The sequence below is a fragment of the Rhinolophus sinicus genome, chromosome 15, assembly GCF_057876585.1.
Source record: "Rhinolophus sinicus isolate RSI-liver-muscle chromosome 15, RSI-T2T, whole genome shotgun sequence".
NCBI classification, from domain to species: domain Eukaryota; kingdom Metazoa; phylum Chordata; class Mammalia; order Chiroptera; family Rhinolophidae; genus Rhinolophus; species Rhinolophus sinicus.
Genome location: NC_142515.1, coordinates 466373 through 492570, shown reverse-complemented (window position 1 = coordinate 492570; position 26198 = coordinate 466373). Strand labels below are relative to the sequence as shown.

Below are 26198 nucleotides of genomic sequence, written 5' to 3'. Positions count from 1 at the left end.
GCGCGTGTGTGTGAGCGTGTGTGTGCATGTGACGGGGGGGGGGGGGACAGAGAAGCCCCTGCCTCCACTTCACAGAGGGGACTGAGCACAGCGGTCGGCCCCCAGCCCAGCCGCCCCGGGGCCTCGCCCTCGCTGCCCCGCCTGCGCCGCCGGGAGAGGTGAGCCACCTGCTTCGGTTCTTTGCTCTTCTCTCTGTCCTTGTCCTTCCCTCTCTCCTTCTCTTTTTTAGGCAACAATACATTTGAACTAGCTGCTACTGTAATTCTACTTTCTGAAATGGATTTTCCTGCAGTTAATAAAGAAACCTGAGAAAAACGAGATACAAATTTGCAACGTTAAGTAAACAGAGCACATCCCCACCTTCCTCACACGGATTTGAGGGGTGGGTCAGTGACCCCAAGACTCAGTGGCAACTTCATGTCCATCCGTCTGCCGTGGCCACGCCAGTGAGCCAGCCGAGCAGAGGTGGCTGCAGCGTCCCTGGGCAGTAGGATACCTGGAGGCCATCGCAGCCTATGCACACGGGGTTGCCCCGTCCAGACTTGGGCTGGCAGAGGCACAGGGTGAGGCTGACCCTCAAAGAGGGCTGCAGAGTGAGTTTATGGTCTCTAATCAAGAACGCACTTGAATAACCTCCAGCATTCCTCCTAAAAGAATCCCTTCTCCCTGCTTTCAAAGGTGACAGCCCTGTTGTCCTAGGGGCTGGGGCAAGCTTGTCCTCAGAAGAAAGGCCTGTCCTGACAGACTCTGTCCTACTGGGGGCACTGCCCACAGGAGGTCCCCAAGAACAAGAGGCCACCAACAGCTTCCTAGGCCCCCCCCCACCCATGCAGAGGTGGTGGGGAAGGGGGCAGCGAGGAAGCCATGCAGGGGGCAGGGGTGGGGGAGAAGATTCTGGAAACCTGGCAGCGGGGCTGCCGATGGTCAGGAAGACACAGGCTTCGGCCGATGGTCCACTCCACACACAGCAGTGCCGGCAACCTTGGCGGGTGATTCTGGGGGTGGGTTTCAGAGAGCGGGGGTGCTGGAGGGAACGGCACAGGGAGGTGGCAGGGGCAGGGCCCTTGCTGATGGGAATAAAGTGAGAGGGCAGGGCTGCCATGAGAGGCACTGCTCACATCTCAGAAGTCTTCAACCTTTGAACACAGTGACACTGAGCCCAGAGTCTGGTCCCAGGAAGAGCTGAGGGCCTGGGAAGGGCCGTGGGGCCTCACCTGCCAGATGCGCCTGAGGAACGCGTAGGCCATGAGACAGTGGTCCTGGTAGCTGGCCGCGCCTGGGGACGTCATCAGGGCCAGCAGGATGTAAACACGGGCCAGAGCTTCCAACTGCCTCACATTTCGCAGCTTCTCCAAGGAGACTGTCCCCATGTCCTCGGACACGGGACTCTCTGGGGCGAGTGTGGGCGAGTGCCCCCCTGCAACATAGGGTGACCGCAGACTCAGGAGTCCAGGGGCCTTGGCCACTTCCTCTCTGCCCTCGTCCCAGGCCCTCAGGGTCAGAGGGCAGTGGTCCGTTCACTGCCCGCTGCCCGTCTCAGGCCCAGTGGTGGGGCTAGGAAGCTCACAGGCATCCTGTGGCTCTAGGGTCTACTTGTGGGGTTGGGAGCAATGGACCCCCTCCCCACATCACCTTAGTTGGTCTGAGCTGCTGTCTGGACCTGCACAGGTGGGGGTTGGGCTCCAGTACATGCAGACAGGACAGGGCTGCCCCTTTTGTGGCCCTGCATCCGCAGAGACCTGTCCATGGCAGGCTGGAGGAGAGGCCCCACTGGACGGTGCAGCTGCCACAAGGCCTCCCTGGGCCCAGCGCGGTCCTGGGGGCCGTCCCCTTTCTGGGGTAGGAGCTCTCTCGCTGGAGGCCGCACCTAGAAGCGGCCAGTACCATGCAATCCGTGGCGACGTCGGGTCTGCAGGAGGCTTGGCTGAGCTTCCGAGAGCCCCTCTCCTGTCTCCTTAGTCTGTGCTCCCCACAGAGCAGGCTCATGTGCCTGGAGTCACCTCTGGGTCCCCAACCCCAGCCCAGCAGAGGTCCCCTCACCTCCAAGAAGGGTGACTGGTTACTCTGAAATGCTGCTCCCAGCAGTACGGGTCCTGAGTCCCTGACCTGCCCAGCCCTCCACATGGAGCGCCCCTGGCTTCTAACCCCCAGGTCTGGCGACAGTGCGGCTGGCCATGCTCCCCACCTCACCAGCACCCGGCTCAGCCTGAACCCCACTTCTCAGGCCTGTACACGCTGCTGGCCAAGGCCAGGGAGGTGCGCTTTGGGGGAGGGCTGAGACTACCATGCTTCAGAAGTCCTGTGGCCTTGGAGGGTGGCCTGGGGCTGGCTCCAGGTCACGTGTGTTGGAACGTGCCTTCCTTTCATCACCGAAATGCCCACTCTCTGAACCAGAGCGAATACGACTCTGGGGCCACCTGTGCCCAGGAGCCAACAGTGGTGGTCCCCAGCTGCGTCGCCTCACCTCCTGGCTCAGGTGTGGCCCTGGCGGCTTTCATCCCCAGCAGGATGTCGATCGCCCAGTTCAGGTGAAAGGCCACGTCGTCGATGGGGAACTGTCTGTGGTACAGCCACTCGCTGAACTCCACGATGTAGTCAACTTTCTGCCACTCGCTCTCTGGCTTCTGTGGGCCCCACAGGAAAGGTGGTAAGCACGCTGCACGGACCAGACCTAGTGCTGAAGACACGATCTACAGCACGCAGCAGTTTGATTCGTTTGCTTTCTAGAAGCAAACGGGTTTGTCCTCACCCCGTATTCCTCCTAACCAGGCCCCTCACAGGGGACTTCAGCTGCTGTCTAGGCTCGCTGGGACCTGCCAGGCGTACGTAAAGGGCCTGTCTTCACAGGCAGCGTGTAGCGAGACCGAAGCTTTGCGAAGTCTTTGCAGGCCTTCTGCCCCCTGTGGACCCCCGCCGGCCTGCCTTGTCCTCATGACTGCACGTGTCCTGCCTGCCTCCTGGAGCAGGACCCCCCTGCCTCACCGGCCTTGCGTGGCTCTCTGCCGTCACTCCACCCTCTGCCCTGTTTCCTCCAGTGTGCACTGAAAGGTGCACGTGAGGCTTCAGCTGGATGGTTGTGCGGTTAACCGAGCTCTGCAGGGCAGGGGACAAGCTGCTCTGTCCAGCGTGCAGCGCCCACCCCACCCCACCCCCGCCCTCACTGTCCAGTGTCGTCACCGCTGGTCAATGATTGCTGCACAACGGAATGAGGCCGCTGCTCCCCACCTCACAGAGCAGAGCCAGCCCAGCACCCCACACACTCTGTCCTGCACCTCACACCCGGGCCAGTGGGGGGCAGAGCCACCATCCGCAGGGTGGGGAAGGCAGGAAGGAGCAGCGTGTGAAGGAGCACAAGTCTGATTCTGGAAGCACGAGGACAGGCTGCAGGCGGCAGGACCCGCAAGATCAGGCTGGAGGGACAGCTGGGCTGGAGACACAGCGGTGAGGAAAATCAGCTGGAGGTGGCATTTAGCTCAGGACACTGACAGATCAGCAGCGGTGGGGAGAAGATGCAGGAGGGACCCCAATAGGTGGGGGGACCTTAGTCAAGTGAAGGAAGTACATCAGCGTGGAGGGAAGGGTCAGATGCCCTGTTGGGGGCGGGGGGATGGGGAGGGGCAGCGGGGGCCTCAGAACGACTGTGCTACTCGGTGGCCTTGACAACAGATTGCAAGAGGGTGACGGGGTGAGAGCTCAGCGGAGGGTCTAGGAGAAAAGGACGGTCTTCAACAGGTGGTGCTGGGAATGGAGGAGGGCCCTACCTCATGCCAAGTACAGAAATTAACTCAAAATGGATCGAAGACTTAAATGTACGAGCTCACACTATGCAACTCTCGGGAGAAAACATAGCAGTGAATCTTGGTGACCTTCGATTATGCAGATAGAGTCCCATAAGCACAAGCATCAAGAAAAGAAACAGATAAATTGGTCAAAACTAAACGTTTGTGCTATAAATTACATCAACAAGAAGGTAACAAAGTGGCTGAAAAGACAGCCCAGAGAATGAGAGAAACTGTTAACAAATCATGTATCTGATACCGGACTTGTGTCCAGATACGTAATGAACTCTGTGATAAAGGACAAATAACCAAATTTAAAACTGAGCAAAATCTGAGTAGACATTTTTTGAAAGGGCCTATATAAGTTGCTGGTGAAAACACGAAAAGAGGCTCCCCATCAGTCACATGGGAAAGCCGGTGACGCCACCAGGAGACAGCACTCGGCAGCTGGGACAGCGAGAACCAGTCAGAGAACAAAGGGCATGAGGGCTGTGGGGGTGTGGAATGGGCAGTGGCTGCAGGGAACAACCTGGCGGTCCCTCAGAGTCAACACAGAGTCACCATGTGAGCCAGCAGTTCCCCCCCACCCCAACGTCTATGTCCAAGGGAAGTGTAAACACATGTTCCTGCAAAACCTTGTGTGGTGACAGCCACGTCACAACACTGTGGCCAAGGCAGCCCCCACACCGATGGCCGTGGTCCCGTCAGATCACAGAGGAGCTGGACAAGTCCTGCCACCTAGTGACATCAACACATGACTCGTGCGTGTGCGGTGCTGGTGTGAACACACCTACTGCACTGCCCGTCGTGTGACGTGCACCCCCTACCACCAGGCGCAGTGCATGACACTTGATGATAAACGAGCATGTCACTGGTTTATGTGTTTCTGTAGTTTCTTCGCTATCTTACAACGTCCTCTCTCTTCTTATGAGAAAAACAACATGCCACTCATACACACGTTGTGTCTACTTCGTGCCTCGATGGCATTACTTTCTCTTGTGCAGATTTAATGTCATGCCGTTTTGCACAGTGACGTGCTGTACAGGCCGTAGCCCAGGAACAGCGGGCTGTGCCATATGGCCAGGTACGTGGTGTGGGCTGTGCTGTCTACGTTTGTGTCTGTGCCTCTGTGATGTTCGCACGACAACAAAATCGGCCCACGACGCATTTCTCAGAACGTGTCCCCATCCGTAAGCAGCACGCGACTGCACACAAATGTTTAGAGCAGCACTATTCACAATAGCTAAGAAACAGAAACAACAAAAGTGCCCAACAGAATGCCTGTCCACACAGTGGGGTCTGCTCGCCAGAAAAAGGAGTGAAGCAGACACGGCTACAGCACGATGAGCCCGGAAAACTCTAAGCTAATGAAAGAAGCCAGATGCAAAGGACACATCTTACCTGATTCCATTCGTGTGAAATGTGCAGAACAGACAGACCCACAGAGACAGACAAGGAGTTGGTGACTCCCTGCAGTCGGGGTGGGGGGTGGGGGTAAGCGCTAAAGGTCCTGGGTGTTTGTGGGGCGATGAGAGGTTCTAAAATTGGTGGTACAGCCCTCTGAATTTACTAAAACACACCGTTACCCTCAGAAAAAGGAAACAACAGAAGGGACTTGGGATCAGCAGGGCGGTCGTCACAAGGAGCCTGCTGCAAACTCCAGAGCAGACCTGGTCGCTTTCCCTGATGGAGGCAGGGCCCACCTGGCCAGACCTTTGCCAAGGGAGGAGTTGGCCTTGGGTTCCAGGACCAAGGCACAGGGGCGCCCACGGCCCCTTGTTGGGGACCCAGACCTCTGTGGTGGCCACTTGGCGTTGGCCACACAGCACATGGCAGAGCCTCTGTTTGAACTCAGAGCACCTTCCTGGCCAGAGATGTTACCGCTTCCCAAGGGACAACCCCAGCCCCTGGAGCACACTAAAACCTCACGCAGGACCTGCTCCATGGGGGTGGGGGTGGGGGGCATTGTGTCCAACAGAGAACCTTCCAGGCTTCAGCACGGTCCCTGTTTTGGGACGCCTTTAGTCCCCACAATTCAGGGCCTCCTTTGACCCGAGGCAAGTTCCACATTCTGCTGCCTCAAATCTTCGGTGCCACCCACCCTGAACCTCAAGGTGACATCCAGATGAGTGTCTGCCTTGGCTTTCTGGGGTGAACAATGTCCCAAGACCCCGACTCCCAGGAGGTTGCAGGCCTCGGCCCCTCCCTTTCGGTGGGCTTCACGCCCTCTCCCCGAGCCCCGTGCTGTGACATGAGTGCTGGCTCCCACACACGGGACGTCACCGTCCCTGCTGGGAAAGGGTGCCGCAAGGCTGCTGCCCTTGCCACCTCACGACCCTCCCGGATGCGTCCCACGCCACCCCCCGGGGTCACCCCTGCACGTGGCCAGAGCCCCACCTGTAAGGCCTGAATCGCATGGTGATAGCAGGTCAGCTCCCCAGAGAGGTCCTTGGAGCTCCAGGCCAGGCGCTGCCACGTGCGCGCCAAATAGTCCTCACTCTCGTCTTTGAATTTCTGTATCTCCATCATGAAATTCTGGCCTAGTTTGGCCTTCACAATAACCATATGTTTGAAAATCAAGCTACAGAAAAGCAAAAGAGGAATTCATTCGAGTCAAATAAGAAATTTGAGTACATACAATACATCCAAACTACGGTATTTGTCCATTTTCCTACAAACCAAGACAAAACAAAAAGGAACCTGAGTGACTCGGGCTTTCTGTGTTGTGTCCTACTTTAAAATGTTACCTCTTCACTTACTATTGGTGTGTGTGCCCTTCAAGCCTACCCTCCTGGGCTGAGTTCCGGGTGTTGGTGGGTCCCCCCCAGGTGGAGTGGGTGGGCGGCAGTGTGAGTGGGCGGGGCCATGGTGGGCGGGGCCCGGCGGGTGGGCGGGGCCCGGCGGCACCTACAGGCGGTGTACAGTCCGCGGCAGCACCTGCACCGCCTCGCCGAGCACCTTGAGGGCGCCCTCCCAGTCGCTGCGGTCGGCATGGCAGTGGAAGAGCACCCCGTAGAGCGCAGCCCGCAGTGTCAGGTCATCCTCGGCCTCTGTGGGGACAAGGGGTCAGGGTCCCAGGACGGGTTCCGCCTCCTCCCCACCCCGGAGGCCTCAAGCCCAGGGAGAGCGGTGCCGGTGCCGCAGGGAGCCGAGCTCCACTCCGGGGTGCACTGCCCCTGCCGCACGCAGACCCCCTCCTGACCCATGTGACTGTGCGTGCATTACCGAAATTAATCACTTAGCAGCCAAGTTTGAGGCACATGTTCCCCCAGTGTTTACTTTTTAATGTTATGCATTTTTTATTATCTGCATTGAATTCCAAGTATTTGCAAATTTGCTTCACTTTAACGTTTAGGAAACAATCTTTCCACAAGAATCTCTGCTATGTTCAATTCTACTTTCTGATTTGTTCCTAGAATTTGAATTTTAAAAGTGACACTATTTAGCCCACAGGATGTTCATTTCAGCGCGTGGACTGTGGTGTGGACTGGACTCCTGCGCCCTCCCCTTGCTCCCATCCTGGACCAGGCAGCCTGGCTCTTCTCCAGGGTCCATTCCTGCCATGTCTGGGACGCGCCAGGTCCCACACGGCTGCCACCGACATCTCTCTCTTTGCTGCAGCAGTAAACCATTTCAACAGCTGGGGTTTAGTACCCAATATTTACACATGGTTGTCTTTCTGTTTATGTAAAATCAAGTTTCTCTCTCCAAATAAAACTGTGCATCCTGGAGGGTGGGACACGGCCACGCAACATGCACAATCCCTAGCACACACTGGGGCGGTGAATTTTAGCCAATAGCAGTCATTTTTTCCCCTTAAATGTGGATTCTAAAATGTGGTTTTAACTGTTCTAAGATCAGTACTTCTCAGGAGTAAACCTCCACATCTTTGTAGACATAAACACGATTTGTCTGTCAGAATAACCCAGAGGCTAGATTTCCAGGTAGTTACTACAGGGCTGAGTATGCAGGCTCTGAGCCCAGGCAGCCTGGGAGCACCCGGTGATTCCTGGACAAGGGGACGTCTGGGCCCTGGTTTCTTTGGGCGACAATAGGGATCACACGGCGGTGCTCATGAGAGGCACTCACAGTGCCCATGACGCCCTGCACGCCAAGACATCACTTGCGGCTCCTGTCACGGCCACATGGGCTTTGCACAGGGTGCAGGGATCTAAAGCCCCAAGTCCTGCCTTGCTGTGTGCCTGTGGCCTTGTCTGTCGCGTCTACAAACCTGGGAGGAAAGACCCATCAGTCGTCCCTCCAATCTGGAAGTCCGCTGTCGGCCAATGGTGCAGAAGCTGCACGTTTCCTTTTTCCTAAAGTAGAAATGAGCAGTGTGGATATCTGAAAGCTGCAATTTATTCTTTCACTATTTTGTTTTGCATTTGGCTCAGTAGCTAATTATAGAAATTGCAGCTAAATTCCCAAAATACTAAGTCACAAAAAGGGACATCACATTTCACCCATAAGAAACGGCTCTCACGTGCAAGGTCAGACACCTGAGAGCCCACAGACCAAACACAACTATAGCTTCTTCAATGGCAACGCATCCAAGTCAATTTGGTAGCTTCCCATCAGTGGAGTCAAAACCACCTTAGGAAAAATGTATGGGATGCAGCAAAAGCAGTGCTCGGAGGGAAGTGTATAGCTGTACACACCTGCACTGAAGAAGAAGAAAGATCTCAGATCAACAACCAGACTTTACACTTTAAGGAACTAGAAAAAGAACAAACTAAACCCAAAGCAGCAGAAAAAAGGAAATAATAAAAGTTAGAGCAGAGATAAAGAAAATATAGAACAGAAAAACAACAGAAAAAAAAATCAACGGAACAAAAAGCTGGCTCTTTGAAAAGATCAGCAAAACTGACAAACTTTTAGCTAAACTGACAAAAGAGGAGAGAGAGAGAGAGAGAGAGAGAGAGAGAGAGAGAACTAAACTCAGAAACAAAAATGGGAACATTCTGACCAAGCTTAGAGGGACAAAAAGGATTGTAAGAGAATCGTATGACTGGCTGTGTGTCAACAAATTAGATAACGTACAAGAAATGAAAATATCCCAAAACACATAAATTGCCTAAGCCGACTCAAGAAGAAACAGAAAGTCACAAGAAACTTCTAACAAGTATGGAGCGAATCAGTAGTCAGAAATCGCCCAAAAAAGGAAAGTCCTGGACCAAATGGCTTCACCAGGGAGTTCCACCAAACATTTAAAGACTTGACATGATTCCTCTTCAGCTCTTGAAAAAAACTGAAGAGGAAGAAACTCTTCCTAACTCATTCTATGACACCAGCATCGCTTTGATAGCAAATCCAGACAAAGACAACACAAAGAAATAAAATTACAGGCCAATATCCTTTATGAACATAGACGCAAAAATCCTCAACAAATATTAGCAAATCAAATCCAACAGCATAATAAAAATATTATTCACCACGACCAAGTGGGATCTGTCCCAAGAATACAAGGGTGGTTCAACATAAGAAGATCCATCACCGTGATACATCACAGTAACAGAATGAAGGAAAAAACCTTCAACCTCTCAGTTGATCAAGAAAAGGTATTTGACGGCCGGCTCGGTGGCCCGTTAGAGCTCCGTGCTCCTAACTCCGAAGGCTGCCGATTCGATTCCCACATGGGCCAGTGGGCTCTCAACCACAAGGTTGCCAGTTCAATTCCTTGAGTCCCGAAAGGGATGGTGGGCAGCACCCCCTGCAACTAAGATTGAACACGGCACCTTGAGCTGAGCTGCCTCCCGGATGGCTCAGTTGGTTGGAGTGCATCCTCTCAACCACAAGGTTGCCAGTTCGACTCCCACAAGGGATGGTGGGTTGTGCTCCCTGCAACTAGTAACGGCAACTGGACCTGGAGCTGAGCTGCGCCCTCCACAACTAAGACTGAAAGGACAACAACTTGAAGCTGAACGGCACCCTCCACAACTAAGATTGAAAGGACAACAACTTGACTTGGAAAAAAGGCCTGGAAGTACTCACTGTTCCCCAATAATAAAGTCCTGTTCCCCTTCCCCAATTAAAAAAAAACAACTATAGGAATAGTTCACAGAAGGAGCTGTGGAATATTTAAAAAAAAGGTATTTGACAAAATCCATAAGTCCTCGCCAGAGCCACTAGACAAGAAAAAGAAATAAAAGACATCCAAATTGGAAAGGAAGAGGTAAAACTGTTTCTGTTCACAAATGACATGCTCCTACATATCGAAAATCCCAAGGACTCCACAAGAAACTTGAGCTAATAAATGAATTTGGCAAAGTGCAGAACACAAGACCAACATACAACAATCAGTTGTGTTTCCACGTGTCAGCAATGAACAATCCCAAAAGGAAATTAGGACAGTGCTGTGGACCTCTGTCCCCTGCCCCACTTCCTGTGTAGAAGCGCTAATGTCCAATGTGATGGTCCTTGGGGATGAGGCTTTTGGGAGGTGATTAGGGTTAGATGAGGCCATCAGGCTGGGGTCCTCATGATGGGATTCGTGTCCTTTAAGAAGAGACACCAGAGAGCTTGCTCCCTCTCTCCACACAGCCCATCACATGAGGACAGAGCCAGAAGGCAGATATCTGGAAGCTAGGACAAGGGCCTTTATCAGACCCTGACCATGCTGGCTCCCTGACCTTGGACTCCAGCCTCCAGAACTGTGAGAAATAAATTTCTGCTATTTAAGCCCCCAGTTCATGATATTTTGTTATGGCACCTGAGCTGACTAAGACAAAAGGCAATTCCATTTACAGTAGCACCTAAAAGCATTAACTACTTCCAAAGAGGTGAAAGGCATGTGTCGGAAACTATAAAATGCTGCTGAAAGAAATCAAAGAAGACCTAAATAAATGGGAGGACATCCCATGTCTGTGGAGAGGAACCCTGAACAATCCCTCTCAAAGTTACAGCAGCCTTTTTCAAAGAAATTAAAAAACCAATCCTCAGATTCATACAACATTGCAAGGAGACCAAGTAGTCAAAGCAATTTTTAAAATGAAGACTAAAGCTGGAGGATTCACAATTCCTGACTGAAATTTATTTCAGAGTGACAGTAACCAAGATAGTGTGGTGCAGGCGTAAGGACAGACATAGACGAGAGAGGCCAGAAGAAACTCTTCCATCCATGGTGAGATGGTTTCTGACAAGGGAGCCAAGACCATCCTGTGGGGAAAGGACAGTCTCTTCAACCAGTGGTGCTGGGACAACCGGATGTCCCCATGCAGATGAATGAAACTGGACTCTGAGCTTACACCACATACTAAAGTTAACTCAAAATGGAAAAAAAGGTCTAAACATAAAAACTATAAAACTCTTAGAAGAAAACATTGGAAAAAATCTTAGTGCCACTGGATTTGGCCATGACTTCATAGCTATGACACCAAAAATACAGGCAACAAAAGAAAAGATCGTTGAATTTCATCAAAATTAAGAACTTTGTGCATCAAAGGACACTATGATGGGAGTGAAAAGGCGAATGGGAGAAAAATGTGCAGATCGTGCATCTGATAAGGAATTAATATCCAGAATATACAGAGAACTCTTATAATTAAACAACCAAACAAACCAGCTCAAAAATAGACGAAGGACTTTAAGAGACATTTCTCCAGAGAAAATATGCAGAGGCTGACAAGCATAGGACGAGAAGCTCCACATCATTGGTCACTGTAGAAATGTAAGTGAAAACCACGTGATAACCACGGCACACCGACTAGAATGGCTACAAGCAAAAAACGGAAAATAACAAGTGCTGACAAGGATGTGTAGAACCTGGAGCACACAGAACTACCACATCACCCGCCAGTTCCATTCCTGGGCATTCACCCCAAAGGACTGGCCACAGGGACACACGGAGGCCTGCAGGCCTGTGTTCACATGGCATCAGTCACAACAGTCAAAGGGGGAAACAACCCTTGCCCAGCAACAGATGATTGGACACGCGTGGGCTCCACACGTACCATGGAGAACAGTCCAGCCACAGAAGGGACACTCTGACACATGCTACAACGTGGATGGACCTTAAAACATCGTGCTGAGTGAGATAAGGCAGACACAGAAGCACAGATCCCATAAGATCTCAATTATGTGGGGTCCCTAGAGGGGTCACATTCAGAGAGAGAGAGGAGAACAGATTGCACCAGGGGCTCATTACTGTTTAGTGAGGACAGAGTCTTTGTTGGGGATGATGAAAAGTTTTAGGTGTACGTAGTGGTGACGGCCACAAGACACTGTGAATATCATTAATGTCACTGAATTATACTTAACAGATAGTAAAATGATATTATATTATGTATATTGTACCAAAAATCTAAAAAACTCATTAGAAAGAACTGAACTTTTGGAAAGTTTTATAAATGTCTAGACCAGGGCTTGGCAAATTTTTTCTGTAAAGTGCCAAATAGTAAATACTTCTGGCTTTGCGGGGCACAAGCTCTGTGTCACAATTATTCTGCTGTGTAGCTAAGCCACACACAATATGTAAATGAATAGGCATGGCTGTGTTCCAATAAAACTTTATTTACAAAAATAGAAAGCGGGCTGGGTGGGGTTTGCCCACCCCTGGCCTAGACGACTAGAGGTTATAAATATCTTAAGAAAATTGGAAGCATCACCAATTCTTATATGAGACTATGATTTTCAGTTTTCTTTGCTGTCTCTTTAACAGCAGCTCCCCAGCCAGGGACAGCAGGGAAGGTCACACATGGCCACGGGCCCTCCTGGTCCCTGATCTCGCCCTGTCCTGGCCAGGCCTCCCACGGAGCATCTGAGGGTTTCACTGGGCCCTGTGCCCATCCCAAGAAGCCCAGTCCAGGGGCTCTGTCCTCAGCTCTCTGACCACAACCATCTCCCTGCCACAGTCTCTGACCTACAGACCTTCCCTTCAGAAGGGCCCTCCCAGGCTGACAGGAAAGGTGCTGGAGGCCCATGGGAGGCCAAGTCCTGACTGGGAAGCTGCAGGACACACGCAGGACACGTGGTCAGCTGGCAGGCGGAGGGAGGGAGGCGCCGGGCGCCCTGGGGTTGCCAGCAAGGGAAGTTCCGTCTACCAAGACCACTCTGGTGATGGGGTAGGCAGATGCCAGCCTGGCCCTGCTGTGGGTCTCTCCCAGTGGCTTCCGTGGTTTTCCTCAGCTGTCTGATTCTGGATCTGTCCCCCACCCTCCCTCTTCTCCCCTTCCCCTGGAGCTTTCCCGGAAGGGGTAGGGGTCTCCTGGAGGGGACACGGGGGTCAGAGCTAAGGCAGAGCTCAGCCATGAGCCATTGTCCTCCTATGTGAGCCATCATCCCCCTGTGTGAGCCATCGCCCCCTGTGTGAGCCATCACCCCCTGTGTGAGCAGTCCCAGGGCTGCTCTCTCCTTGGGACCCTCGTCCACCTTTCTGGAGGAAGCACTTTAGAGGCACAATGGGACCTGGCATGCCCGCCCTTTGGCGCACCTGCTTTTTCGCTTCCATCTTGTTGATGACACTGATGACCCTCTGGATGGTGCCCTTGGACTGCCTCCTGCTCACGGCGGAGGACAGGAGCGGGAGGCAGGCGTTCCAGTAGTGCCGTGTGGCCAGCATCACCAGGCCACTGCTCCCCGCCATGCCCCCAAACCTGAAAGGCAGTTCCTGACCTAGAGGGCTGGCGACACCCAGCTGCCACAGCTACGCCTGCAGCTTCTGGGCTCACGAAGGTCAGGGTGAGGCTGGACCCGGTGCCAGCTGTGCAGGACAGCACCCTCATTCCTTGCCGCCCCCCACCCCCACCCAGCGCAGCTCCTCACAGCCCAGGACCCGGCCCAGCCACCCACCTGCCCACCAGTGCAGATGATGACCCTTGTCATGGGGTCACCGAGGGGCCGGCCTCGGTGACAGTCCCTCTGGGCATCACACTCTTCATTTCACGGCACCGCAGGGCCATTTATGTCCCGTGCACAGAGGGCCCCCCCAAACCGCGACACATGGCGCACCTCACGCCCTCTGTGAAGGCCTTGGCGGCCGCCAGGCGCAGCCACTTCCTGCCCTTCAGGTTCTCCATGAGGCTTATGCCCTGGACGCAGGCCGTGCTGCTCAGTACCTCTGCCACCAGCTGGGCCTGCACCCTGCAGAGAGAGATGCACCTTGGCACGCGGGCTGTGGGGAGCAAGCCCGGGATGTGCAGAGCAGCCTTGCCAAAGCGCCCGAGCCAGAGCTCCGGGCTGAGTGCAGTCAACCCACGGAACCGTGACCAGAAGCACCCCCTGCCATCTTAAATGGCTGATCTGGGTGTCTTGTTGTGCAGGCACCGCTGAGCAGAGCAGGCCTGTGCTGGGCAGCCCTCAGCATGGCCCAGCCCCCTGGGAGCACACGCGCTGCCTCAGCCCCACTCTGCCCCAGGCCTCAGTACCGGGCGGTTTCCACTCAGCCACCTTAAGGACGCCGAGCTACCCTGCTCCCTAGGTGTCATTAAGCCGTGGCAGGGCACAGAGGACACCACACACACTAAGACACCATCCCGACCCGCGCTGGCCAGGAGCGACCAGCTCGTCCCTGCCACTCAACTCAGGGCACTGATTTTATTCTAAGAGAAATACACTGGCTCCTGGGTTGCCCCCTGCACAGGCCCTGAAGCCACGAACCTGCCTACAGGAGCAGACAGCACACAAAAGGGAGAGCGGCTGACCCTCAGCCTGCAGGGCACAACAAGGCCAGTGGCGAGTCTGGCTGCCTGGGTACTGGCATCCCAGAAACCTGTTTATAATGCGGTTTGGGGACAGCACGCTTCAGCGTCAGCAGGTGGGACGCTGGCAGCATCACTCACAGCTGTGTAAACTCGTGAGTTTTCTGCTTACTCCATCCCATCAGTTACTGAAAGGAGTGTGAGATCTACAGCTGATACTGGGAATGTACTTAGCTTTTGCTTCTTGACTTTTGAAGCTCACTATGAAGTGTACACACATTTAGGATTTTTATATTTTCTTGCTGATTTAACCCTCGTACCACTACGCCTCTATCTCTCATCATACATCTTGGGTGTTTTAATATAGCCAGACCAGTGTTCTTATGACTAGTGTTTGCAGAGAACATCTTTCCCCACCCTTTCCCTTTTCACCTGTGTCTTTATATTTGAAGAGTTTCTCGTGAAAATAGCTTCTACTTGGGTCTTGGTTTCTGTATCCAGTAGGACAAACTCTGATTTTAACTGAAATGTTGGTTCATTTATATTTAATTTACATGGTCGGGGGTAAACCTGCCACTTTGCTACTTGCCTTCCTTTTGTCCCATATGTTGTTCCTTTCCTCCCCTCTTTTGGATTAATTGAGCACTTTTTTAGTATTCCATTTGATCTCCTCTGCTGGGTTTTCAGTTATACCTTTTCGCTTTATTATTTTTTACTGTTGCCCTACAGATTACAACATACACCCCTAGCTAACCACAGGTTTCCTTGACTTATTTCATTTCACAGCTGATGTAAGAACAGAATTCTTCTATCCCCTTTCCATTCTGTGTTACCACTGTCACACATTTCCCTTCTACGTTTGTGAATAATCCCACAGTACAATGTGTTTCTGCTTTAAACAGGCAAATGTCTTCTAAAGAACCTGAGAACTGAAGGCAAACCTTTGTTCCTTTCCCACACATCTGCCATGCCGGGTGCTCCCTGGCACTTCGTGAGCCGAGTGTCCCCCTGGAACCATCTCCTTCAGCCTTTCCTGTTCTGCAGGCCTTCTAGCAAGGCATTCTCTTAGCTTTACATCATCTTAAGATGTCTCGATTTTGCCTTCATTTTTTGCAGGCTATTTTTGATGGGTATAGAATTCTAGAATAACAGATTTTTTTCTTTTTTAACACTTAAACTGGTCTGTGTTGTTTCTGTTGAGAAGTCAGCAGGCCTGTCCTTGTCTCCCTGTCTGAAATGTGTGTTTGTCCCCAGGCTCTCCTGTCAGCCTTGGTCCACAGCAATTTGACCCCAAAGAAAACAGGGGTCTGTCCTGCGTGCACTGACCACAATGATATGTGACTACGAACACCCCGTGTCCCTCCTGCTCTTGACGGGGTTACCACATCCTCAGGTCACCAGAATGCAGGCGTCAGGGAGGTGACTTACCGACTGAATGTCCTCAGGGACCTAATGCCCATCTGGATGGCTTTCTCCGAGCATGCCATGGTGAGCGCGTGGTCATGGGCCGCGTGGGCAAAGTGGGCCAGGCGCATCAGACTCTGCAATTCCACCAGGGGGTCTGGCCAGCTGCACTCGGAGGCCATCTTCACCAGCTTCCCAGTGGGAGAGAAGGGCATGTTAGCAGGGGAGGTTCTGACCTCGCAGCCCACAGTGCTGCGTGCTGTCAGCCTGGGGGAATATGCCATTTGGTAAAGCCTTGAACATTTAGTTATGTTATTCCAGATGGACCCTCGATGGGTAATGGACCAACCGCACAGCAAACCCCATGAAGGCTGAGTCACTGCATCCGCAGTCATAAACCAGGGCCCAGGCTCGGGCACAGGATTGGCTGTTGGGGGACAGACTGTCCACACTGCCCACTCTGCCTTGGCGCCCCACAGGGGTGCCCTGCCCTGCACAGAGCCACCCTCAGAGAAAGCTTAAAGGGAAGCTCCATGAGAAACTAAATAAAGTCAGGTGCCCTGAGGGGATAGCAGGTGTGGTGAGGACGCGGGTCACTCGGCAGGCCAGGTTTTGTTATGGCCACCTTGGGCAGGCCCTCTGACCACAGTGCTGTCTCTGAGCAGCAGGGTTTGAACAAGTGGCCTCGGGTGGGGGCTCTACCCATGCATAGCCCTGTCATGCCCACCAGGACACCGGGTGAGACATACTTGAACCAAGGGGAAGGATGCTGATACCTGAGGGAGATGACACCTTGGGAGAAAGTGACACCTGGGGGAAGAGGACACCTGGGGAAGTGACATCTGGGAGGGAAGGTGACACCTAAGAGGGGAAAGTGACACCTGGGGGTGGTGTCACCTGAGGGGACTGTGACACTTGGTGGGTGGTACCCAAAGGAGGTCACCTGGAGGGGAGATCACATCTGGGGGGAAGGGGATACTACCTGGGGAGAAGGTGACACCTGAGGGGGGACACCGACCTGGGCCAAAGGGGGCACGGTGAAGTCCATGAGGCCCAGCCCGTTGCAGGAGTACATCTCCAGAGCAACAAGGACTCTGTTCACTGAGCTGACGTCCTCGTTGGTGCTCTGGTGGGAAGGAAGCAGAGCGTGCCCATCAGTCCAGGGTGTCGGAGAGAATGTGGGACAGCAGGGCCTTCATCCTGTGAAATGCCAGCTCCACGGCAGTCATCAGAGCACTCTGTGAACGTTTACCTCCAAGTGACCTTCTAACTCCAGAAAGAGGTGGGAAGCAGTACAACCCTTAGTGGTCAGGCGACTGAGTTGACCCGGCCAGAGATGGATGGGCCTCTGACTGCACGGTCCCTCCCCTTGTCCTGCTCCAGACAGCCCTCACTCCAGACCCGCTCAGATGCCCTCCCTGACTGCCCCGTCGGTCTCCCTTCCCGCCTGTCCCAGTGCATCCTGGCTCCGGCCGGTGCCCATGGGTGTCTCTGTCTGTGGCCATGCAGCCCGTGTGTGCAGGAGCAGAGCACTGCCCTCTTCTGTCCTCTCTGTGTCCCTGTGTGTCCCCCACTCCCCACTCCAACAAACGTGTGTCCATAGCTCAGGCTCCCCTGGTACCTGCCAAGGAGGACCCCCCCCCTGGCTTGGGTGCACCTCCAGCTAAGGCCACAGTGAGTGTCACCAAGGGTGGACAGACCCCAGAGGCCCAGCGTCTCCGTGGGCATTTAGAAGAGTGGCCAGGTGGCAGGAGGAAGGGGAGGCACCCACCAGGGGCATCGACCTCAGTGGGGACAGCCATCCCCTAGTGGGGAGCGTCCTTTCCCAGGAGGAGGGGGTCTCCCCACTGTGCTGCCGTGCAGGCTGGCGGCACCCGGGGTGGGGAGATGGCGCAAAGCGGCCTGGCCATGGGCTGGCACCTGCTCGTCTATGCCCAGCCGCGGACCGATTTGCTGCTGCAGCAGCTGCTTGGCTTTCACCCAGGTGGCGATGAGCTGTTGCCGCGCTTCTGTGGGCACGGCCTCGTCAGGCTGCTCCCCGCTGGTCAGGCTCAGGGCGAACTCGCAGACCTGAAACGGGGGTGTCCCTGCTCGGAAGCCGCATCCCAGACGGCAACCCGGGCCAAGACCCCCACGTCATTAGAACAAGCGGACCTGGCTCTCTCCCGGCAGCCTCACCGCCAGCGCCGGGCCGTCCTCTCGCACCCTCAGCCCACCGGGGGCCCCTCACACCCATCCTCCTCCCACACTCAGGCCTCGGCAAGGTCTGGCAGGTCCCCTCAAACTCAGTAAGGACCTTGCTTTCTTCCGTGTGTATAAGCTTCTTCCACTAGAACTGGGTCATGGATTAGCAAACACTTTTCAACATCAAGACATGATTTTCCTCCTCTTTAGGGTTTACGATGGTCAAGGCCACATTTATGGAAATAAGTTTCAGGGGACGAACGCTGCCACTGGGTCACAGCACTTGGTCTGTGACTATTTTATTTGGACCACAGCATTTCTGCTCTTCCCTGGCACTGGTCTGGGTTTTTCATTTTATATCCACGCTGCTCTCTGATCTGGAATAACTGCACAGGACCGGCCTGGGCCTGGCAGGGCCGTCCCCTCCTGGCACTGCTGCCCAAGGCTGCCGGTCGTGTTGCCGCCTCTTCAGACCGACACACGTCCCCAGCCCCCCGTGCCGAGCCCACTTCCCGCAGTGGGATGTCCTGCCAGCCCCCCTGCCAGCGCCCAGCATGGTCACTTGTTGCCCAGCCCCGAGTCACAGCACAGGCAGTACCTCCACTGCGGCTTTGACTTCAGACGCGGCCCCTGAGTCCAGTGGTGTATGAGACAGGTTTGGTCGCATGACTCTTCTGGATTTCTCCGGTGTCTGGGCTGGAATCCAGCCCATAATCAAGCCACGAGCCAAAGCATTGCAGAGCATCACCAACATGAGGGGGTCGCTGGAAAACAAGGCGTCAGCAGGTGACACACAGCGCCCGGCAACAGCACGGCCACGGCAAACTAAGGGGGTCGTCAGCCCATGGCGGGTGCGTCTGCCCGAATCAGACAGAGGGTGGCTGCCCGCTGTCCCGGCCCCAGGTAATGGAGCTGTTCTCCGCCCTCAAGGGAGGAAGCTGGCTGTGACAAGCCTGCTTTGTGACATCTCTGTCCCCTGCCACAGGTGCCTTCACACTGAGAGGACGACATCTGGACATCTCGGGCAGTCCTGTGGGGACCGGATAGAAAGACCCTCTTGGCCACTGTGCCTGTGGCCGGGGGGTCCTGCAGACCCTGGCAGGCGCTGGGAATTTCCATCAGTTACCACATGAAGGGCTGAGATCAGAACCGTTGTGTTTCTCACTGGAAACGCATGGTACCAACACATTCCAAACAGTCGCAGATGGTCTCTGCTTTGATCAGGGACTCTGATCTTTGTCCCCAACAGCACAGGGCAGGGCGGCGGCCAGGCTGGCTCCCTGGGGCCACCAGGACAGGGACTGCAGAGGCTCACGCCCAGCGGAGGGGAGCACCGCAGAGCCAAGCCTCAGTTCATGGCCCCTTTTCTTTACTGTTCATAACATGAAAAAAAAATCACATGTCTGCATCCTGACTCATTCTTGAAGTTCTACTTTACCACCTGATAAAATGATTTAAATCTTATTGTTCAGGCTAAACGCCAAACCAACAGAAAACGTACACGGAGCATTTTAAAATTTCACCCTATTAGGTAAAACTTCAACCTAACTTGAAATGTCTACTTTTGGCTCATGAAAACACTGGTGTCTCACAAGCTCACATCTAGATAAGAAAACACGCAGGGGCAGATTTTCACACCTCCCCCGGTTCGCCCTCCCCCGCCCCCCCCGCCCCCCCAAGAAGAGTCACTCTCTTCTTCCACTTTCCTGTGACTTGGAGCTCAGCAAACCTTTCTCACAACCGATCTGTTTGAACAGACACAGACTGGCTTCCACGTGGGGCAACGCTGTGGGGCCGTGGGCGGGTGTGAGAGTTCCGAGTGCCTCATCGATCCCCACCAGCCACGCTGTGGCTCCGAGAGGGTGAGTGTCTGGCTCCAGTAAATGGAGACCCTGGGGTTGCTCAAGCAGCCTTCCCTGTGGCCCCCACAGGCGTCTCCGTGGGCCATCACCTCCACATGCCAGGTGATGGTGGCCCACCTCTCACTGGAAGGACAGCACTAAAGAAACAGGAGGGGCCCCGCAGCATCACCGCCAAGTGAACCCAGGTCGGAGCCCACAGCGCCGGCGCCAGAACCCACCCGCTGTGGCCGGTGGCCTTCACGATGCTCAGGAGCTGGTGCAAGGCATCCACGAGCTCCCTCTGCCGCCCGGCGGCAAGGAGATGGTGGTTGTGGTTCAGGATGGACACCACCGCATTCTGCACGATCCAGGCCTCCTGGAGCTCCTGCCCGATCTCTGCGGCCCGCAGCCAGCTGCTCATGGCGTACTGCGACAGGCCCTCGATCCATGTCCTGCGGGCGCACACGCCAAGCTCTTCCTTTGAAACAGAACTTCCCCAAACAGGCGTTAACGACGCCAGCGTGAGGTCTGCCAGCGGCCCCTCCTGGCTGTGAAGATGGGGCAGAAGGTGCCCCGCTGGGGGCCGCCCGCCGCCCACCGCACTCCCTCCAGAAGGACCCTGGGCCCCAGCCCCTCCCGTCCCCCATGGGGACATACCTCTCTCATAACAATCAGACCGTCTGGCTCTGCCTGCGCCTGCAAAGCTCCCAGCCCCTCCTATCTGAGGCCCAAGGCCGGCCGGGCTACCTGTCCACCTGTGCAGCCGCCCCTCGCACCCCGTGTCCAGCACTACCCGACCACACACAGGCCATCGGTCTCACTCAGCACTCTGTGCGAGTCACGACGGTCGGCCCTCGAACTGGGGCCTGGAAAACCTTTTCTGCAAAGGGCCTTGTTCTCTGTTAGCTTTTTCTCAATTCTATTGTATAAATTTAAAATGTCAAGAGCACTCAGCTCATGGGCTATGGGCCACGTGTGTCCTGGGCCCGGGTCCGCTGACTCCTGCCCAGCTCTAAGCTCTGCTCCGGCCTGGGCCTGGACTTGTGTGACGGTAGCCGGGGGAGAGGACCGGACGTCACCAAGTGGAACTATCTGTGCAGAACGAGCGTGCCGCTCCCCTCCTCGACCCCTCGTGGCTGGGCAACCCCTAGGCTTCCCAGGACCGGTGGGTGAGGGATGCCCACCTGTTTACTGGGCAAATGAGCAGGAGAGCAGGTCTTGTCTCCCCGTTTGGCGAGCGAGAACAGCACGTAGGCCCAGCTCCTGGGACGTGATAATCCGCACATTCACTAACGACCACACTCACTTCTGCACAATTCAGTGTCAGACTTTAAAATAACCAAGCCCATCACGGCCAACACAGCACCTTCATTTCATGGCTGTTTCTGCACCTGGCATCTCACGGGGCCAGTCTCCTGGGCGTCGACTGGGAGCCACCGAGGCATGTCCCCGACACACCCTCACAGGTTTCCCACAATCAGAGCCGTCATAGCTCTTCCTCTGAGCAGAGAAAGGCTGCCCTCTCTGTATTTCCACCACTAACAGGATCTCCCTAGTACCTCACTTATACCAACAACGAGACAGACTGGCATGACCCCACCTTCTGAGCTCCTGGACACGGACAGGCCAGTCTTGCCACTTCTCACAGGGACCCCAAAGCAGCTCCTGGTGTGGACACACCCCGGCCTGTTTGCCATACTTCCCCAGCCAGGCCACGAAGCCCATGCTCTCCACAGCCCAGCAGTGCCTCCAGGCACAGGACACACAGACCCGTCAGTGCCCACAGCAGCTGCCTACCTATACACGACCCACTCCGAGTTCTCCTCTGGGGACTCGGGCATGTAGCCGGCCGAGTGCTGGCTCAAGTCCTCGGGGGGGTTGGGACGGTCATTTAGCTGTACACCTTCTGACTGCAGCAAGTGGACGGTGGCCTGCAAAGGACGTGTGCAGCCGGACAGGTCACAGGCGCATGGACCCAGCAGCACTCACACGGTGGGCAGACCCTGTGAGGAACCCAGGGCCTCTGCAGCCTCAGGTTCCTCCCCTCGTGACACCTGCTCCCCTCCCCCACACAGTGTCACTTCCCCAGTAAATAAATACTCCATCTTTTCAGAAAGAGGAGGGTCCTTTCGAGAGCAGCCCAGGCCGTGACCACAGCTCAGCACAGACATAACTGAGCATCAGCACGTGCCCCACCAGCATCCAGTGTCCCCATCACTTAAGTGCACATGGAAACACTACAGGCTGTTGGGACCACTGGGCACAGGCTTCGGGGACCGATGAGAGGTGGGTGGGTGGCCTTGCCACCTATCTCTCTAGGTTGACACCGGTTCCATCATTGGCTTCTGGCTCCCTGAGGACAGGGCTCTGCTCGGGTCATCACCATGTCCCCAGCTCATGGCACTGACACTTGGGAGGTGCTCAGGAGACTCTTATTGAATAAATCAGTGAGCGCTCAGGCCAGCTTACCCTGCCGACTCCCAAAAGAAACAACGAAGTGGCTGCAAGAATTCTGAGTTACAAAATGTCACCACCCACATCTGGCATGGGTGCCATGGCTGAGGCTGTCTGGGGCGCAGTACCAGCCTGGGTCCACTTTGCCCCTGGCTGGCCCTGGGTCCCAGCAAGCACGCTGTGGCAGCAGTGAGCTCAGGGAAAGGCCTGGTGGACAGGTCCCCAGAAGCACTCAGCCCGCCTGTGACCACGTCAGTCACAGGTGCTGCTTCTCTATGGCACCTCGTTCACAGAAGCTCGATGTCGAGCAGCATGAGAAAAAGGGCAGCGACCGTCACCACGGCTCCTATGTTACTTCGGACGATGTCACCCCTGAGAAGCTATTTCTAAATAACATGTACGTCACGCATCACACTGCATTTTGGTTTAGAGGTTTGGATTTTTGTCCTAGAAAATCTCACAAGAACCCGGGAAACGCTCCCTAACCTACAACCCTATTTCAGGAGCAGGGGTGGGGCGCGAGGGGAACAGTCCGCAGTGATCACACATCCCCCTTTTCTCCCCCCCCCCCATGTGGACGTGGCCACCGCTGAAGCTGAGGGGACGCCCACAGGCTGGCGCTGTGTGCAGGACGCACCTCGGCGGTGATGAAGGCCACCTCTGCGAGCTTCCGCAGCAGGCTGGGGTGTGCCGGCCTCTGCAGCAGGCAAGCCGGCTGGCCCCTGGCGTCCTGCCCCAAGCTGTCGCTGCCCTGCTTCTTCTTTCCTGGGGAAACAGCAGCTTCAGACAAGGCCTCAGAAACCCACCAAGGACTCCTGCCCCACCTGCCTGCTAGAGCCCCTCCCCAGCTCCAGGGACGGCAGAGGTCTCTGGGTGGTGGGCACAGTGCCCAGGAGGGCATAGAGGAAACCTCCCCAAGGGTGTGGGGACCCCGTGGGGTGGCAAAGCTGTCCCCTACCCCAGCCAACGTCCCCGACAGCATATTCTTGGTTTGGCTCATGGGGTCCTGCTCGCCAAGCCTGCCACACCCACATCCAGGCCTTCCCGGACCTGTCACACGTCCCCCAAGGACCTGCATGCTGGGTTCGTCCCCAGACCCAGTGCTGGTGGTGGGAGCCGGTCCCCTGCCTGCACAGGGGCTGCTCCACACTCAACCTCCATCAGGGTCAGCCCCTGCCCTCTGCCCACAGGCTCCCAGCACAGTGGCCTCAATTCTCTCACCCATAGCATGTCCTTTCCCCTTTCTGAGTCCCCCGACGACCCCAAAGTGACCTTGAAGGTCAAACAACATGATGGCACAGGAAGCCAGCCTGGCACAGAGCCAGAAGCACAGAGGAAGCCCCTAATCGGCAATATGACCAGTGCTGACCTGTGGTCACCATCACTTCATCATGGATGGTCTCGGCAGTCAGCTGCAAACATTTGCAAAACACTGTTCCAGCCAACGGCCTACTGGACTCACGTCCACGCGTGCTGACCCTTTCCCTCATTTCAGAACCCAGTCTGGCTTGCCCGTGCTCGGTGACCGCCCACTGCAGAGGCGCTGGCCATGGGTTCCAGAACCTGTGACGCCCCGAGCTGGGTGCTCACAGGCGGGGGCCTTGCACATACCTTTCTTCATTTTCGATGGCTTCTTCGTGTTGACACTGTCATATAGCAGACAGAAACGGCTTGCTGTGCGGCACACGTCCCACACGCCCTGCTTCCGGGCAACTTTGGTGAGCTCCGCCCAAATCTGTATCCTGCTCACCAAAGACCCAAAGGAAGGAAACTGAACACGGATGGAGCAGGTAAAATCAGAAATCACTTGGGACTACTGCTTGAGAGACAAGGCCACTGGTGGTTCTATCGTTTCCAGGTCACAAAGAGCGACCTTGAGACAAATCATGCTCATAGCCAGGGACTTTAGGCGGCAGGATGGCCAGGGGCAGGAAGGCCTGGTCCCTGAGCCAAGTGTTCGTCAGGCAGCCATTCCTGTCACTGTCACGACTGAGAGATGCCCCGGGGGCAGGCCTCCCTGAGTCTGTCCCCAAATCAGCCAGTTCCCGTGACTGTGTCCTGGCCACACAAAGGACCTGACACTGGGCGTCCTGCTGGAGTCTGGACAGTCTCCAGAGTGTGGACCCCGTGGGCCGGGGCTTGCTGCCTCACGGGCGATGGGGACGTGTGTGCACCAGGCCCCCACAGAGCCGTGCGCCTCCTCCCGCCGGCCTGTGGCCCATACGCGGGCCCCGAGCAGATGGGCGCCCGCTGGCTGGGACTTGGCTGCGTGAGGCTGGCCCCTCCCGGTCCTCACCCACCTCTCCTTGTAATTCTCATTCCCCAAGCGCCGCAAGTGCCCGGCGGCTTTGTCCACGCTGATGCTGTGGTGACGAGCCTTCGCGAGCAGGTAGCTGAAGCGGCCCCTGTTTTTCCCGGTGAAAACTGAGGACGCAAAAGGAACCGCTTACGGGGCCACGCAACCTGAAGGAACTGCTCCCTGCCCCAGGGGACACGTGTGTCCTCAGGGTGTGGCCACAGAATCACAGCACCCCCTGGGCTCTGGACTCTGGAGGAATGTCAAGTGGCCCCTCACTGGGGCATTCTGGCCTTTTGATGGGAGTCAAGTCAAGCTGACTGTGCTTTTGTGTGTGGGAATCTGCCAGGGCTCTGGGAGCAGCGTGCTTCAGGGTCACCCGGTCACCCTGCCCTCCCGTCCTGCACCCACCAGGCCCTGCCCAATCCCTGCTGTCCACTGCCAGGCCGGGAGTTTGCTCTGCGCAACTGGAGGCGCCTCCTCCTGGCACAGCCACTCTGGGGACGCAGCAGGCCTGGGCCTGCGGGGGGCCTCCTGTCCCTGGCAGGCCGTGGGCTTGGCACGTGCTGCCACCAGGCCAGTCCCCTGCCCTCTCAGCACAGCATGCCATCTACTTTCAGGAAACCCGGCTGAAGACCCCTGGCCCAGCAGGTCCCCCAGCCTCCTCCCACTGGGTTACTAGAAGGCGAGACCGTGCACTGCGTGTGTGCAATGAGTGGGGAAGCACCAGGCATGTTTTGTGGGACTGCCGACAGCCCGTGCGCCACCCCCACCCCTCACTCAGGATGTAAGCACAGGAGGCCCAGCTGTGCCCAGACTGAATGACGGGTGAGGTGACAGGGGGGCCTGCGGCCGCCCAGCCGCTCCGAGGGTCACGCCCCATAGCTGTCTGCTCCCCACACAGCTCAAGGCTGTGGGAGTGAGAACGGCGCCCACCTTTGGCCTCGTTCTCGCTGTCGAGCACAATCTGGAAGGCGTCGGGGGCCAGGGCCAGGCCCGCATCCACCAGCAGCGCCCGCTTCTTCCGGACGCTGTCCTTGGGGCCAGCTTTCTTGGCCTGTGAAGGAGGAGATGGGTGGTGAGCAGGGGGTGGCGTCTCCTAAAGCGTCTCGGCGCCCGTCTGTCCTGGCTTCTACGGAGACACTGTGCCAGCACCTGCTCGATGGCCAAGGTGGCCTTGTCCTCGGCGCGCCCGGGGCACTGGTACAGCAAGGTGCAGAGACGCAGCCGGTTCAGGGCCGAGCCGAGCTCCTCCCGGTAGAGGCCGCGGCCGTCCAGTCGCAAGGCTTTGTGCAAATGCTGCATGGCAGGCTCCAGCCGGTCCTCGTCCTCGTCGAGCTGGGCCAGCTCCATGTGCACTTGGCAGCGCAGCAGGACCAGGAGACTGGGGGCCGCGCGCAGCGTTAGGGCCGGCAGCTGCCCCTGGTCTCCTCGCGCCCTTGGGGTCCCCCCTGGCCATGTGAGGACCCCCACGGGGGGACAGAGAGGAGGGTCCCGCAGGCCGCAGGAGGAGAAGCCCAGCTGGCAACAGCTGTTGGGACCGGGGCTGCAGGGCTGAGAAGCAGCAGGTCGGCACCAGGGTCCCAGGCAGCGTGAGCTGCTGCGA

General features: G+C 55.9%; 1 protein-coding gene across 7 annotated transcripts in view; it reads right to left on the bottom strand.

Moving 5' to 3' along the window:
- Positions 1 to 26198, bottom strand: part of CFAP46 (cilia and flagella associated protein 46) — a 91237-nt gene that overhangs the window by 41616 nt on the left and 23423 nt on the right. For 6 of the 7 annotated variants that reach the window (XR_016018830.1, XR_016018831.1, XM_088791735.1 and 3 more), the window contains exons 12-30: positions 25748 to 25976; positions 25529 to 25649; positions 24597 to 24720; positions 23908 to 24038; positions 22934 to 23061; positions 21640 to 21773; positions 20082 to 20294; positions 18600 to 18765; positions 17738 to 17887; positions 16836 to 16943; positions 15842 to 16008; positions 13725 to 13856; positions 13207 to 13369; positions 8011 to 8095; positions 6691 to 6829; positions 6177 to 6360; positions 2465 to 2624; positions 1215 to 1417; positions 168 to 305 (exon numbers count right to left, since the gene is read on the bottom strand). Coding sequence is in view for 5 of the 7 variants with exons in the window: in XM_088791735.1 (XP_088647861.1) it covers positions 168 to 305; positions 1215 to 1417; positions 2465 to 2624; positions 6177 to 6360; positions 6691 to 6829; positions 8011 to 8095; positions 13207 to 13369; positions 13725 to 13856; positions 15842 to 16008; positions 16836 to 16943; positions 17738 to 17887; positions 18600 to 18765; positions 20082 to 20294; positions 21640 to 21773; positions 22934 to 23061; positions 23908 to 24038; positions 24597 to 24720; positions 25529 to 25649; positions 25748 to 25976 (2875 nt within the window). In the remaining 2 variants the exon portion in view is untranslated. The remainder of the gene's footprint in view (positions 1 to 167; positions 306 to 1214; positions 1418 to 2464; positions 2625 to 6176; positions 6361 to 6690; positions 6830 to 8010; positions 8096 to 13206; positions 13370 to 13724; positions 13857 to 15841; positions 16009 to 16835; positions 16944 to 17737; positions 17888 to 18599; positions 18766 to 20081; positions 20295 to 21639; positions 21774 to 22933; positions 23062 to 23907; positions 24039 to 24596; positions 24721 to 25528; positions 25650 to 25747; positions 25977 to 26198) is intronic. The other variant, XM_088791734.1, reaches the window with a different exon arrangement.